Here is a 15,267-nt window from a genome sequence, read left to right on the forward strand (position 1 = left end):
TTGTACAGAAATGTTTATAGCAGTTTTATTCATGATGGCCAAGATTCAGAAACAACCCAAAATGTCCATCAACAGGTAAATGGTAAACAAATTATAATACATCCATGCAGTGGAATACTGCTCAGCAACACAAAGAATATATACTAATACATGTGACAACATGCAGGAATCCCAAAAACTTTATTTGGAGCAAACACAGACACAAATGCATATATAAAGTATAGAATTATATCAAACTCTATAAAGAGCAAATGTGACCTATGGGGGCAGATGGCAGGTTAGTGGTTGCCTAGGGCTGCAGGTGGGGGCCTACTGATTGCAAAGGGGTACGAGGCAGCTTTTGGGGTGATGTGAATGTTCTACTTCGATTGTGGTGGTGGTGGTTTCATGGGCATATACATCTGCCAAAACTCATCAAATACACACACACACACACACACACACACACACACACACACACACATCTAGAGGTCAGGGGAGGGGAAAACCAGAGGGAGAGGGAGAGTGAGAATCCCAAGTAGGCTTCATGCCCAGTGTGGAGCCTGACATGGGGTTTGATCTTACCACCCTGAGATCATGACCTGAGCCAAAATCAAGAGCAGGGCACTTAACTGACTGAGCCACCCGGGTGCCCAAAGAGTGTTTTTTAAAGTAATCTCTATATTCAACACTGCTCTCAAACCCACAATGTTGAGTCTCATGCTATATCGACTGAGCCAGCCAGGTGCCCCCAGAAAATTTTTTTCAGACCATCCTCCTCAAACTAAGTGAGGCTCCCTAGTATGCACACACTTCATAATCTGTATTTTCTCCTATAGCATTTCCTAGAGTTTGTGATTATTTTTATTGGTTTCCTGTTAATTGCCTCTAGACAGGGCACCAGCAGGTCCTGATCCTGTCTCTCTGGCTCACCACAGATTGCTAAGCACCTGGCACCAAGCGTGCATGCAGTAGGTGCTTAATAAGCACTCATTAAACAAATGAATGCAATAATTAGGGAATGTAGAGGGCCAGGACCCTCAGCAGGAAGCAAAGGAGAGAGCAACAGGTGGCTCTGGGCCCCCACTGTACCTATAGAGCTACAGCTCTGTGGACAGGATGACTTCTGGGCCCGACCAGTCAGGGCCCTGGTTCTGCTTAAGGAAGTCAGCTTCCTTAAGTCTGTCCAATTCCTCGGAGATCTCCAGGAAGCTCTTGCCTTTGGTCTCGGGGAGGAAGAAGGCAGTATAGATGGCTCCACAAACACAGACACCAAGGAAAGGCACATAGAAAAAGTGGGACAAGCCCTCCTGCGGGTGAAAAGAGAGACCCGAAGCCCTGGTGTGGCCCCATTCAGCCACCAGACAGAAGGCCTCATGACAGGCGGTGATGAGGGATTTGTCCCTCTTGGTTCAGATGAGTCCTAACCCCACCAGCCTCAGTCTCCCTGGATAGAGACCTCCCACTGGGACTCTCCTGCTGACAGAGATGAAATCTAAGGCCAGGGCCCCATGAGGGGTGGGGGCGGCGGGGCAGGCCTACCATGATGAACGGAAACCCCAGCCCGACCAGGAAGAGCAAGATCCACATGAGCACTCCACAGACCATATAGGCAGCAGGCCGGGACTTCTGGTCAAACAGCTCCGTGGCCAGGATCCCTGTCACTCCGGCTAGGAGGAGGAGCAGGGACAGGGGGCTGCCAGCTGGGCCCACCTGCCCAGCCTTTCCCTCACCTTGTCCTTGACATGGGAGTGGAGATCCCCCCTCCTCCTCCTCCCGCCATTCCCTCCCAGAAGCCTTGGTACAGGTAGGCAGGGTGGAGGGCATGCAGGTGACACGGCATTCACAGCCACCCACCATGCACGCAGACATTCATGCTCCTTCCACAAAGCTCAAAGCCTCTTGGGCCCACTCACCGGGGCCAATGCCAAAGCTGAGGATGAAGGCAAAGATGCAGGACATGGCCAGGTAGGGCATCCAGGGGACAGAGCTCTGTAGTAAAGGGAACTCTCATGTCCATGGAGAGAGATGGACATCAGGCCGCCCCAAGCCGCAACCGTCGTGTCCAGCCCCGCTACCTGCAGGCACAGGGCCACGGTGAAGATACTTCCCCAGCAGGTCATCAGGGAGTAGCCGGCTATCAGCAGCACGCGGCGGCCCACCCTCTCGATCAGCACACACTGCAAAGGAAAGGAGCTCTGGTGACCGGCAGGGACTGGAGCCACTGCCCCTGTTAGAGGTGAGCAGTGGGTTGCTGGTGGTGGGTGGGAGGGGGCAGTTAGGAGCAGCTGATTGCTTCAGGAGATTAAGGCATTATTAATTAGGTCAGTCCTTTGGTCATCTGCAAATGGTGTGGGGTTTTTAAAAGATTTTAGAGACACACAGAGAGAGGCAGAGACACAGGCAGAGGGAGAAGCAGGCTCCACGCAGGGAGCCCGATGCGGGACTCGATGCGGGACTCGATCCCGGGTCTCCAGGGTCAGGCCCTGGGCCGAAGGCAGGCGCTCAACCGCTGAGCCACCCAGGCGTCCCTTCAAATGGTGTTTTAAGTGCACGGTCAACAGTTGGTGCTCAATAAATGTTGGCTAACTCGCCCCATTGGAGCACAGTGACCTGGAGCGGAAAAGCGCTCAGGACCCCAGGCCCCGCCGCCCGCCGCAGGGCTGCTGGGGGTCACCCGGAGCGCGGCGACTCACCGACACGCAGGCCGCCAGCAGCTCGCAGCTCCCGGTGCCCACGACGGCGTACTGGACCTCCGCGTCGGGGACGCCGGCCCCCCGGAACACCGACGAGGCGACCGCGTACACCTGGGGAGGGCGGGCGGAGGCGAGGGCCGGGCTGCGGCTGCCTGCGCTCGGCAGCGGCCCGGGGCGGGGACGCGGGGCTCACCGAGTCGTTCCCGCACAGCTCCAAGGCGCCGCCCAGCACGGCCAGGCTGGTCACCTGCCTCCGCAGCCCGCGGTCCTGCAGCAGCTCCCACGGGCGCCGCGCTCGCTGGCCCCGGCAGGCGGCTCGCTCCTCGTCCAGCTCCGAGAGCTCCTGCGCCACGTCGGCGGTGCCCCGCAGCCGCTGCAGGGCTGGGGGTGCGGGTAGGAGGGCGCTGGGCCTCACTCAGCCCTCTGCGGCCCTCCGCAGTGAGCCCCCACCCCAGCGCCCTTCACCCCCGCGCTGGGCACCCCCCCCCCCCCATCGGAGGGGCATCGCCGTCCCGCCCCTGTCATTTCAGGGCATCAGGGACCAGAAAAGGCTGTAGGAGCTCGGGCTCCTGCGGATACATCAGAAGGGACGCCACCGTGGCAGATGGCCATGACCCAGCAACGGCCCCAGTCCTCCCCCCTTCCCCTAGCCGGGCCCTCTGCTAGGGGATCTGTGCAGCTTCCTGCACCCAAGGGGCAAGGTATGGATCATGTGACTGGCTCCGGTCTGTACGATGAGGCTGTAGGGAGGGTATGAATTTTCAGCCCAAGCCTTAAGAGGCCTTGCTCATTTATTTCTTCTTGTTCTTCTCCCATCACAAAAGGGTGATGGGCGGGGCTGGCTCACTGATCCCAGGAATTGCAGAGATGGCAGGGCAGGGACCCTCCTAAATTAGCCAGCGCCCGTCCGATCTGCATGAGCCACCAAGAGCAGCAAGGTCACCAGCCAGGCACAGTCGACCTCAGCCAACCCCTGGGAACTCAAGAGTGATTGAGTTCAAAATCAAAAAAGCAATCAAAAAAGTGATTGCTTTTTTGTTTGCCACTGAGATATGATTATTAGGCAGCAACAGAAAACTGAGGAATTAACAGGTACCAGGAGGGGGTGCTACCTACCTACTAGGACCTGGAATCTACCCTACTGATTTCAAGACCAGGCAGGGAAGGTGAGGGGGCTGGAAAACTGGAAGCCTGGGTATGTAGGGCAGTAGTGGGGAAGAAAGAAAACAGACCTCGTGAACTTCTGGGTAAGAGGGAAGAGATCTTTGCGTGGTGAAAGCATGAATTGGTTGTTTTTAGCTGAGTATTCTAAGCTTACTATCAGAAAAAAAAAAAAAGGTGCTCAAAAAGACCTTGAGAGGGAATAAGATTTTTTTTTTTTTTGGAATAAGATTTAATTCAATTTAACTCCTTCTAGAATTCACTAGATTGGTTTAATATAAAGCAAAAAGAAACAATAAACTTGTTTCTCCTCTGAGCCCCTCCAATTAGCAAAAAGAGTCCCCTATTAAGCTACAGTCTGAAAGCCAGGATCAAATCCAGAGCACTGCCAGGGAGCTATGGACTCAGGTAACAATGACATTAAGGGTGTGGCTTAGTTGGGATCCCTGGGTGGCTCAGCAGTTTAGCGTCTGCCCTCAGCCCAGGGCGTGATCCTGGAGACCCAGGATGGAGTCCCTGCATGGAGCCTGCTTCTCCCTCTGCCTGTGTCTCTCCTTCTCTCTGTGTCTCTCAAGAATAAATAAATAAAATCTTAAAAAAAAAAAAAAAAGTGTGGCTTAGTGCAGTGCCTCATGAATCCTCATGGCTGGAAAAAGGGTCACTGGGGGGCTTTAGGGTGATGGACCCCTGCAGCCTGACATGCCCCCAATTTCAGTAATTTGGTCTCAGAGAGAAGCAGGTCTGAAAAAGACTTGTGGGTGTGGCTTTTTGGCAAATCAAATTCGTAGAAAAATCACATTGTTTTTGAGAAAATTATATTGACAAAAGCTCTGCCAGCCTGGATGAAAAGGGACCAAGACAATTTGAAATGTAAAGATTTCTGTGCCCCAACTTTTTTTTTTTCTAAAGATTTTACTTATTTATTTGAGAGAGTATGAGCACAAACAGGAGGAGGGGCAGAGGAGAGAGAAGGAGAAGCGGACTTCCCACTGAGCAGGGGGATTGGTGCGGGCTCGATCCCAGGCCCCTGAGATCATAACCAGAGCAGAAGGCAGATGCTTAACTGACCAAGCCACACAGGAACTCCGATGCCCCAGCTCTCTGTGGGCACACTTGCAATGCCCTCTTCAGAAGGTGTCAAGGAAGGATATCTCAGAGGGCAAAAGCCAGAACCTGGGGAAACCATGGCCTGGGGAGCCCCTCCCAGGGGGCAGAGCCAGGACTTGATCAAGGAACATTCCGGGCCCCTAGAGCAGGGAAATCTGGCAGCATTTTTCCAGGAGCACTTCAGCGTTAAGGACTGGTGACTGCTTTCTGTTCCCTCAACCCCTCCTCTTTTAAAATGAGGGTTAGTTCAGGTTACCCTGTCCTACTTCCACCATCTTGTGTTGAGTTCAGAGGGGCAGGAGATCTGTGTGTTTAGCTCCTAGGTCTTTGGATCAAGAGGAGGCAACATAGAGACTTGATGTGATCCTAAGATCCTGGACTGCAAGACTGATGCCATGATTGGATGAGACTGTGGGGCCCCGGTGACATTGAACTTGTTTTGCACAGGCAAGGGGTATCAATAATAGCTGTGGCCGTGATGGTAAGCTGAGAAGGTGCATGAGCGGGCCCTGGTCCTCACCCTTCTCTAGATCAACACCCCTTGCCATGTGAGAGGATATGCCATTCGTTTTCCCTTCCCTTGACTTTGGGTTCAGCAACATGGCTGGTGGGATGTTCATGGGCACAGGGGACCACAGTTTTGCAAAGTGCTTGTGCAATTGGATCTGCTTTCTTGTGCCAAAAGAACATCCCTGGTCTAGCCCATTGGTACCAAGAGTGAGAGGAGAGGCAAGTGCCGCAGAACTTAATTGCTCCAGCCCAGACCAGCCTGAACTGGCTGACTGGCTGATTCCCAGACTTATGAGCCATTCCAGCTGAGATCAGCAGTCATGAAGCGAGCCCAGCAAGTAAATGAGTAGAAGCCATAGAGGATTATTGGTTTAAGCCTGAGATTTTGATGTTCTTGGACATCATTATCTGGCCATTGCTAATAAATCAGCCTATCAGCACCCAGGTGGCATTGGGCCCATGAAGCCTTATGCGGTGTTTCATCTTGCATATGTGGTAGAGGGGAGGGCTCTTTCCTGGCACCATCCTGCAGTTCCTAGAGGTCAGGGACTGACCCACGGCCTATCCCACTGCCTTGGCACTTAGGATAGCCCCTTGGTAAAGAGTTGCTTTTTTAAAGAATTTTTAAAGATTTTATTTATTAGAGAAAGAGCACGGGCAGGGGGAGGGGCAGAGGGAAGGAGGGAGGGGGAGAGAGAGAGAGAAAGAGAGAAGCAGACTCCTCGCTGAGCACAGAGCCCAATGCAGGGTCGATCCCAGGACCCTCAGATCATGACCTGAGCCAAAGTCAGACACTTAACTAGCTGAGTCACCCAGGCACCCCGGTAAAGAGTTTTGAAGAGATGGATGGATGGCACAAAAGTGAGGGACAGCTTTTCCCTGATAAATGAAACCCAAGAAATGGAGATTCACATGCTCTGGAGGGATGTGCCCCTAGATCAAGGGTGGTCTGGGGACCCAAGGTCAGGGACTTACCTGCCAGGCAGGCCTCAGTGTCTCCACAGTCAATGAGGAGGTAGCGTGGGCTCTCAGGGAGCAGAGGGAGGGAGGCAAGTTGGAGCACTCCAGGCACTAGACAGCTGGCCAGCAGCAGGGGCCAGGCCCATGGGTCACCCAGGACCTCCCTGGGGAGGCAGAAGAGAGGCCAGACCAGGTGCTTCCTTGTCAGAGCCCTCCCCACTTGCCCTGAAATCCCCTCACTCCCCCCCCCCCCCCCCCCCCCCCCCCCCCCCCCCCCCCCGCCACGCCTGTCCCCTGCCTGCTTGCCCTCCTGAGGGTAGAAAACCTGTATTGCTCTCTGGTTCGTCCTTTCCTTTCCTTTCCTTTCTTTCCTTTCTCTTTCCCTCCCTCCCTCCCTCCCTCCCTCCCTCCCTCCCTTCCTTCCTTCCTTCCTTCCTTCCTTCCTTCCTTCCCTTTTTAAAAGATTTTATTTCTTTATTTGACAGAGAGGGCACAAGCAGGGGGAGCAGCAGCCAGAGGGAGAGGGAGAAGCAGGCTTCCTGTAGAGCAGGGAACCCCATGCAGGGCTTCATCCCAGGACCCTGGGATCATGACCTGAGCCAAGGCAGACACTTAACCAACTGAGCCACCCAGGCGCCCTGCTATCTGTTTCTTTCTAACCAGTTCTGGGTCTGGACACCTCTCACCCCAGATAGGGTCCCAAGATAAGGTAGGGCCATGGCCCCACCTTATCCATAGCAACTCCTCTTCCTAGGGCTCCAGGCTCTGCACTCTCCTTTCTTTTCTGGGATAACCAGGATATGACCCCCTTTAAAAGCCCAAGCCTTCATCCTCTCTCTTGTTAAGATCTGTTCTTTGCTCCCTGATCTAGAGAGGAGAGAAAATGGTGATTCACACTGAAGGGTGATTGACTAATACCTGTTTTGTGTTTTGCGTATTAGCCAGATGGGTGTAGACAGGATTTCAACACAAAGATTTCTTAATTCCAAGGAGCAATGCCTTAGTACACTTAATGGATAGAGGAGAAATTTAGGCAAAGGGCTTTTTCTGGCATCCCTCAAACCACTCAGGGCACATGGAGAAAGGATACTTACCTGAGTCCAACCACCTGACCCATCACGATCCCCAGGGCAGTGAAGATGGCTGGGGTCATGGCCACGGCTCCTCGGAGCTCCTTGGGGGCACTTTCCCCCAGGTACATGGGCTGGACACTCATGCTCACGCCTAGATGTGTGCACAGCCACTAAGTTTGAGAGTACCTTCTAGATATCTAATATACACATAGACACCTGGCTGTATAAACAGTAGCAAGTCAAGAGGGGATTTGTGGATGGCTGTCTGTAAAAGCCCAGGTAGATGTGCTTAAAGCTCTGCTTACTCACATGACAAGCCCCAGAAACTAAGGTGCCCCTAATGGGCTACTCTGCCTCCATAGGGAAGATCTGAGAACTCATCCCTTTTTTTTTTAAGATTTTATTTATTTATTCATGAGAGACACACAGAGAGAGAGGCAGAGACACAGGCAAAAGGAGAAGCAGGCTCCATGCAAGGAGCCCGATGTGGGACTCAATCCCAGGACTCCAGGATCACGCCCTGGGCTGAAGGTGGCGCTAAACCACTGAGCCACCCAGACATCCCTCATGTTTCTATTTTTTTTAAATTTTTTCATGCTTCTATATCCACTTTAAGTGTCTAGCTATATGAGCCTTTTGAGATAAACCATAATTAATCACTTTGCAAGGGCAGCCCGGGTGGCTCAGAGGTTTAGCGCCACCTTCAGCCCAGGGCCTGATCCTAGAGACGGGGATCGAGTCCCATCTTAGGTTCCCTGCATGGAGCCTGCTTCTCCCTCTGCCTGTGTCTCTGCCTCTCTCTCTCTCTCATGAATAAATAAATAAAATCTTTAAAAAAATGTATAAAAAATCATTTTACAAAAGAAGAGGTAGGCATGAACGAAAAACATGAAGAAAGAGAAGGCATTAATGCATAAAAGAAAGAGAACAAACGAATGAATAGAGTACCTGAATGAGCAGGAATAGAGAGGCAGGATGAGCTGCGTCCCCCCATACCTGCACTGACTCCTATGAGCAGCCTGCCCAGGATGACCATCTCAAAGGAGCCTGCTCTGCGGCTGAAGCCAAACAGGGTCGCTGCGGCCACCACAAAGATGTTATTCACCAGGAGGGACTTCTTCCTAGGGGGAAGTGGAATGCAGGCCAGAGAGGCTCCGGTTCAGTCGGGGTGGGGGGGGGGACTTTCCCGGGGGACCCCTCTTTGCAGCTCCAGCCAGCCCCGATCAGACTTGCGTGGGTGTATGTGAGAGCTGTGTCAAGGAGTCTAAGCTACAAATGGAAATGACCACCAGCCATTGTGTCTGGGACCCACGTCCTCTCCTTTCTGACTGTACCACAGCTTGAAATGACAAAATTTGTATTTCATGGCTTTACCTTTTCAGATTAAGCCTTGCTTTCCTCCCATTCCTTTGTAAAACGAGGGGCCTACCATCTGATTTCTCAGACTCAATAAAACCCTAGAGAAGAAGACTAGGGACCTTCAGAGTAAAGGAAGGGAAGCATTGAAAGCCCAGTAAAGTCCACTCACATTTTCCTCCAGGGATTATAGATCATTTCTTAGAACTTCCAGGATGGCTGGGGGGCCCAGGCCTAGTTCAGTGGGACAGACTGCAGCCTGGGGAGTGGGAACTGGAGATATCAGCTGCTCCACCGGGACGACGCCCCAGCTCTGGGACTCCTGACCCTGAACAGCGACATGCTGTACCGACAGGGAGGATCCTAGAGGCCAGTATTCTACCCAAAGTCAACAGCACATCGGTGAGAGAATATGAGCTAAAGCACAGCTCTCCTGTGTCTAGAGAATGGAGGATGGCACAGATTATAGCAAACTTGGTCCAGTGGTAATGCCAGTTGAAAACCATATATGGTTTCCTCGGTGCTACAAATTAATAAAGCACTTCACTTGTGGGGTATTTATTTGGAAAGTGCGTTTTGCTCCACTTCAGAACACAGACAACCCCAGAAATGCTCCGCTTTCACCCAGTAGTAATGCACCTTTACCGACCTGCCTGAGGATAGAGCAGCTTTCCAGCTCTGGGCCACAATCCCTTCCACAGGGAGCTGAACAACCCACAGCACGTTCTGCTGGCCCACTTCTTTGATGACCTTATACTGAAAGGTCGGGGGAGAATGGGCACCAGAATAGTACACTAGAGGTCTTGTAAGGCACAAGCATGACAAAGAGTGGAAACTTGAAAATGAGGGGGCCACCACATGAGTGAAGTCCCTGAGGTCCAATGGACTAACATACACCATCATATTTCCTCCAAAGTACATGAGAAATCGCTGCCTTCCCTCTAAGAAGGATGGGCAACTCTCAGAGGACATCTTCCCTTTTTGGAGAGAGTGTGTACAGCACTGGGCGTCATGCACATAAACCAGGTGATTTGAAAACCTGGCAGCTCTGAGTGGAGATGAGCAGACTGGTACTCTCTAGTGGCTCCAAACTTAGTGCAAAGAGCTCTGCTATTGGCCCCTTTAGACTTAGGGGAGCTATGGTGCTCCAAGTGGCTGTGACAGTTGTCTAAAAGGAGAATCATAATGCAAAACTAGAGCTTTGGAGCAAAGCCACTCTACTTCATTGAATTACCATCCTCTTAATTAGAAATAACCCTAACCAGGGCACCTGGGTGGCTCAGCAGTTGAGCATCTGCCTTCGGCTCAGGGCATGATCCCGGGGTCCTGGCACTGGGTCCTGCATTGAGCTCCTTGCAGGGAGCCTGCTTCTCCCTCTGCCTATGTCTCTGCCTCTCTCTATGTGTCTCTCATGAATAAATGAATAAAATGAATGAATGGAAGAGAAGGAAGAAAGAGAAAGAAGAGAAAAGAAAGAAGGAAGGAAGGAAGGAAGGAAGGAAGGAAGGAAGGAAGGAAGGAAGGAAAGAAAAGAAAGAAAGAGAAGAAAGAAAGAAGAAAGAAAGAAAAAGAAAGAAAGAAAGAAAGAAAGAAAGAAAGAAAGAAAGAAAGAAAGAAAGAAAGAAGAAAGAAAGAAAGAAAGAAAGAAGAAAGACGGATGAACCCTAACCTTGTCAGTAGTCCCTATGCCAGACTATAGGACCCTTTGTGGCCATGTGTCCATCATGCACTGTGAGCCATATGACACTCCTATGCTGAGATTGAGTGTGTCCGGTAGCACTCAGTCACTCTTTCAATGGTGCCTCGTGTGGGTCCCAAAGGTTCTTTCTCGTGAGCAAGCTGCTCATGTCAGCATGCCTACTTGACCACTCTACCACCCTTCCCCCAAGGCACACCAGGGCCTCTTTCTTGTCTTTGGTTTAAAACAAAACAAAATAGGCACCTGGGTAGCTCAGTGGTTGAGCATCTGCCTTCGGCCCAGGGTGTGATCCCGAGGTCCCGGGATCAAGTCCTGCATTGGGCTCCATGCACGGAATCTGCTTCTCCCTCTGCCTGTGTCTCTGCCTCTCTCTGTGTGTCTTTCATGAATAAATAAAGAAAAAAAATATTAATAAATAAATAAATAAATAAATAAATAAATAAATAAATAAAACAAAATAAAGCTTGACCTTGGTTTGCAGATGGCTGTGTGCATCTAATAAAATGTAATCAAAATAAAATATAATTTCAAATAAAGCATACATGGTTTATGTTTATTTATAGTTATTTAAATATGAATATAATTGAATATCTCAATTAAAAAAACTTTAAAGACAGAAAGCGCACAGGAATCAATGATCAGGAGTTTCCTATCTTCAAACTAACTAACCACCTCACCACCCTACACACCTAACCCTGATTCCTAGAAATGGCAACACATCAGGGTTTGTTTGTTTTTAAAGATTTTATTTATTCATAGAGACACACACATACACACACACACAGAGGCAGAGACACAGGCAGAGGGAGAAGCAGGCTCCATACAAGGAGCCTGATGTGGGACTCGATCTCGGGACTCCAGGATCATGCCCTGGGCCAAAGGCAGATGCTCAACCGCTGAGCCACCTAGGCATCTCCACATCAGCGTTTCAATCTGCCACTGGGTGGGAGAGAAACTCCACTGGGTCCCTGTGCTTGGGGCGGGACAGTAAGTTGTCACAACCGGAGCATATGTGCTGAATTTGAATTCTCAATTCCTCCCCTTCATGCTCCTGTCAGCACTGTCATGTAGGGACATTGTACCAGGTATCATCAGATATTTGGGGACAGTTACCAGGTAATAGCGAATTCCTTCTTTCTTGCAAGAAGAGCCCAAATTTGTTTAGGAATGTGCCCCTACCCCTTAAGGTTCAGGTATAAACCCAATAATACATTTTTTAACAATTTTATTTATTTGAGAGAGAGAGCATGAGCAACGAGGGGCAGAAGGAGAGAGAAAAGCAGGCTCCCCACTGAGCAGGGAGCCCGATATGGGGCTTGATCCTAGGACCCCGGGATCACAACCCAAGTCAAAGGCAGACACTCAACCATCTGAGCCACCCAGGCGCCCCTGAAACCAATAATCTAACCCAGACTTGGTGATCCTGTTCTCTATTCTAGTGACCTGGTGCTGGGCAATGAGACATGGCACCTTTTTTGAAAAGTCTGTTGTTGTTGTTGTTCTTTCTGTTATAAGGCATTGACCAAGAAATCTCCCTTCTGCTAGATAATGTTGCCTCTGAGTGAGGCACTGTTCTAACTTCCCAGCTGTAAGCCTGAGGACGAAGACGACACACCATCCAAGGAGCAGATCCAGGGCACCGAGGTAAACCTGCAGGCACCCATCTACATACTTCTTGTATGAGATAAAGGACCGCCTGTTGTTTTAGCCAACTAAGTCCTGGTTTCTGTTACTTGCAGTTGAAGGCATCCTAAGAGATAGACCTGTTAAATACACAAACAACATGGTGCCCATGCAATTTGCATCGAAGGAAAAGGAATTACACCAGTGAGAGAAGAGGGGCTGGTGCCATGGAACTCACTACTGCATTGTGAGTCCCTCCATCCAGAAGCAGATGACCTCCAAGTATAATAACCTGCTGAAGATCCCACATCATCATGTCCACCAAGCCCACTCAAGAATGAAGATTTGGGTTACCCTGATGGGCAAAGAGCCTCAACCAGTGGAAGGACTGACCCAAGACAAGAATGAAAAACTGGAGGATGAAGTCACAAGTGCAAGCAAAGCCTGGGGCCGGTTCCAAAACCACAGAGCAGAACTCCATCTGCACTACCAGACTCCCTGCGTCATGTGCTTCAAAGTAAATTCACCCACTAGTTTTCTATTCCTTGTTAAGTGTTTTCCCTACTCCTTCTTCTTTTCTCCACTTATGGGATGTCCTGATGGCAGCTAAATTTACCATTAAGTGTGTCGATTGCAGAACATTGAGAAGTAACTGCAGGGCTGGTGGAATGGGCATCATGTGGAAGTCCTGCACTCAGAAAGAATATGTCCATTATACTGGCCCTGTGGCACGACCAGATGATGCTTTGAGTGGTCTCACTCAGAGAGGTGAACACATATGTTGGTGTATCTGGGGGATGGTTGAGGAATGCTAGGAGGGGCGCGTATAGAGCTGAATACACAGGAGAAACATGTCTACACATGCAGGGTGGCTAGCAAAGGGGTGGACTGTGGTAGCCATTTGCTCTTTCTGCCTGGCACTGCTTCTCAGCCACAGCTTCACAGGTATAAATGTGTGACCCACAGTGGGTCAAAAACAATCTGTCTTCCTGAATTCTGAATCTTGAATGAAGACACTGGATGGAGATAGAATGTAGTTGGAGCTAATGTACTCTAAAGGCATCCTCCCTGGGATTATGGTCCAAAGCTCTGGCTATTGAGATCTTCAGCACCACCTTGGATCCCGTCCTACTTAAGAACTGGCTTCTGAGTATTTCCTTTCATTCTATGAGCTGCTCCAGGATCTTTCCAGTTATTACAATTTTTTATCAAGTCAGCCGAAGGCTGTCTTTCTCTTTAAGTAGGCTTTTAATTTTTTATTATATTTTTAAAATTAAAAAAAATTTAAGATTTTATTTTATTATTTATTAAATATTTTAGTTATTTATTCATAGAGACAGAGACAGAGAGAGAGAGGGGCAGAGACACAGGCAGAGGGAGAAGCAGGCTCCATGCAGGGAGCCCAACGCGGGACTCAATCCTGGGTCTCCAGGATCATGCCCTGGGCTGCAGGCAGCGCTAAACTGCTGCACCACCGGGGCTGCCCAAGATTTTTTTTTTTTTTTTAATTTTATTTATTTGTGTGAGAGAGAGAGTGCTCACAGGCAGGGGGGAGGGGCAGAGGGAGAAATAGATTCCCTGCTGAGCAAGGAGCCTGATGTGGGACTCAATCCCAGGACCCTGGGATAATGACGTGAGAAGATGTCAGATACTTAACCTACTGAGCCACCCAGGCACCCTTATTTTTATTTTTAAAGTAGGTTCCACATCCAGTGTGGAGCCCAACGTGGGGCTTGAACTCACGACCCTGAGGTCAAGATCTGAGCTGAGACACCAGTCAGATGCTTAACCAACTGAGCCCCCCAGGAGCCCTTCAAGTAGACTTTTATTTTTATTTATTTTTTCCAAGTAGACTTTTAAAACATTTTTTTATTTAAGGAGCAACTGGGTGGCTCAAACATCTGCCTTTGGCTCAGGTCATGATACTTGGGTCCTGGGATCGAGCCCCACATTGGGCTCCCTGCTCAGCAGGGAGTCTGCTTCTCCCTCTCCCGCTGCCCCTCCTCACTGCTTGTGTGCTCCCTCCATCTCAAATAAATAAATAAAATCTTTAAAAACATTTTTTATTTAAGTAGGCTCCCTGCCCAATGTGGGGCTTGAACTCACAATCCTTAGATCAAGAGTCCCGTGCTCCACTGACTCAGCCAGCCAGACACCCTTGTTTATTATTTACTTAGTATGAGCCTGTTTCTCCGGTCTGCACCCCAAGAACTGTATCAGTTGGGGATCCCTGGGTGGCTCAGCGGTTCAGCTTCTGCCTTCAGCCCAGGGCATGATCCTGGAGTCCCAGGATCAAGTTCCGCATCGGGCTCCCTGCATGGAGCCTGCTTCTCCCTCTGCCTGTGTCTCTGCCTCTTTCTGTATGTCTGTCATGAATTAATAAATAAAATCTTAAAAAAAAAAAAAACTATCAGTTGGATCCAGAGTGATGGAATGAGACCTGAAGAGGAGACACTAGTGGACGGTGCAATAGCACTTGCTGGCAGACATGGAACCAGAAATCAGGAGTTCTCCCTCCCTCAGAGCACAAGGCCCTTCCCTCTATCAAATCTGCTTAGAAATGTGACGGTTGTGGTGAAGGTAGGATAGGAGGAGAGCAGACCTGGGCCTCTACCTGCAGGGCCTCCTCCTTCCCCCACCTTCCTCAGCCTACAGACTGGGGGACCTCTCATCAAGGGGTCTCGGGGGCATACACAAGAAAGCACTTACCTTCCCAGCATGACGGCCAGGGGCCCAGCAAGCAGCGCTCCGAAGAGGCCCCCCAGGGGGTACAGAGACACAATGAGGGACCACACCAACAGGACTAGGTGGCGGGGCAGCGGCTGGCCGGTACGCACCCTCCAGGTCTCATTGATGAACTCCTGAATGTGCTGTGGACAGAGATGCCAGTCAGCACCCCCGGAACAGGCTCCACAGGGTAGGCCTTCTCCCCCACAGGGCTCTGTCTCCCCCAAAGTCACCCGGGCACCTGCTCTGTGAGAGCACTGGACAAGTCCCCTTCACTCTCAGTGTCGCCTGGAGCCTAGCTCTGGACAATCTCTGATTGCCCTTCAGCGTCCACCATCACCCCCCCATGCCCCCACTTGTGGCCCAAGAATCCACC

General features: G+C 50.5%; 1 protein-coding gene across 7 annotated transcripts in view; it reads right to left on the reverse strand.

Moving 5' to 3' along the window:
- Window positions 1-15,267, reverse strand: part of SLC2A11 (solute carrier family 2 member 11) — a 21,491-nt gene continuing 6,224 nt past the window's right edge. For 2 of the 7 annotated variants that reach the window (XM_025474743.3, XM_025474742.3), the window contains exons 3-12: window positions 14,874-15,034; window positions 8,483-8,607; window positions 7,508-7,637; window positions 6,429-6,577; window positions 2,869-3,056; window positions 2,676-2,786; window positions 2,058-2,159; window positions 1,896-1,971; window positions 1,522-1,649; window positions 1-1,289 (exon numbers count right to left, since the gene is read on the reverse strand). In XM_025474743.3, coding sequence (XP_025330528.1) covers window positions 1,080-1,289; window positions 1,522-1,649; window positions 1,896-1,971; window positions 2,058-2,159; window positions 2,676-2,786; window positions 2,869-3,056; window positions 6,429-6,577; window positions 7,508-7,637; window positions 8,483-8,607; window positions 14,874-15,034 — 1,380 coding nt within the window. In that variant the 3' untranslated portion in view covers window positions 1-1,079. Of the gene's footprint in view, window positions 1,290-1,521; window positions 1,650-1,895; window positions 2,160-2,675; window positions 2,787-2,868; window positions 3,057-6,428; window positions 6,578-7,507; window positions 7,638-8,434; window positions 8,608-14,873; window positions 15,035-15,267 lie in introns of all 7 variants that reach the window. The other 5 variants (XM_049101786.1, XR_007406157.1, XM_049101788.1 and 2 more) reach the window with 5 other exon arrangements.

This window comes from Canis lupus, chromosome 26 (assembly GCF_003254725.2).
Source record: "Canis lupus dingo isolate Sandy chromosome 26, ASM325472v2, whole genome shotgun sequence".
In the NCBI taxonomy this organism is placed as follows: Eukaryota; Metazoa; Chordata; class Mammalia; order Carnivora; family Canidae; genus Canis; species Canis lupus.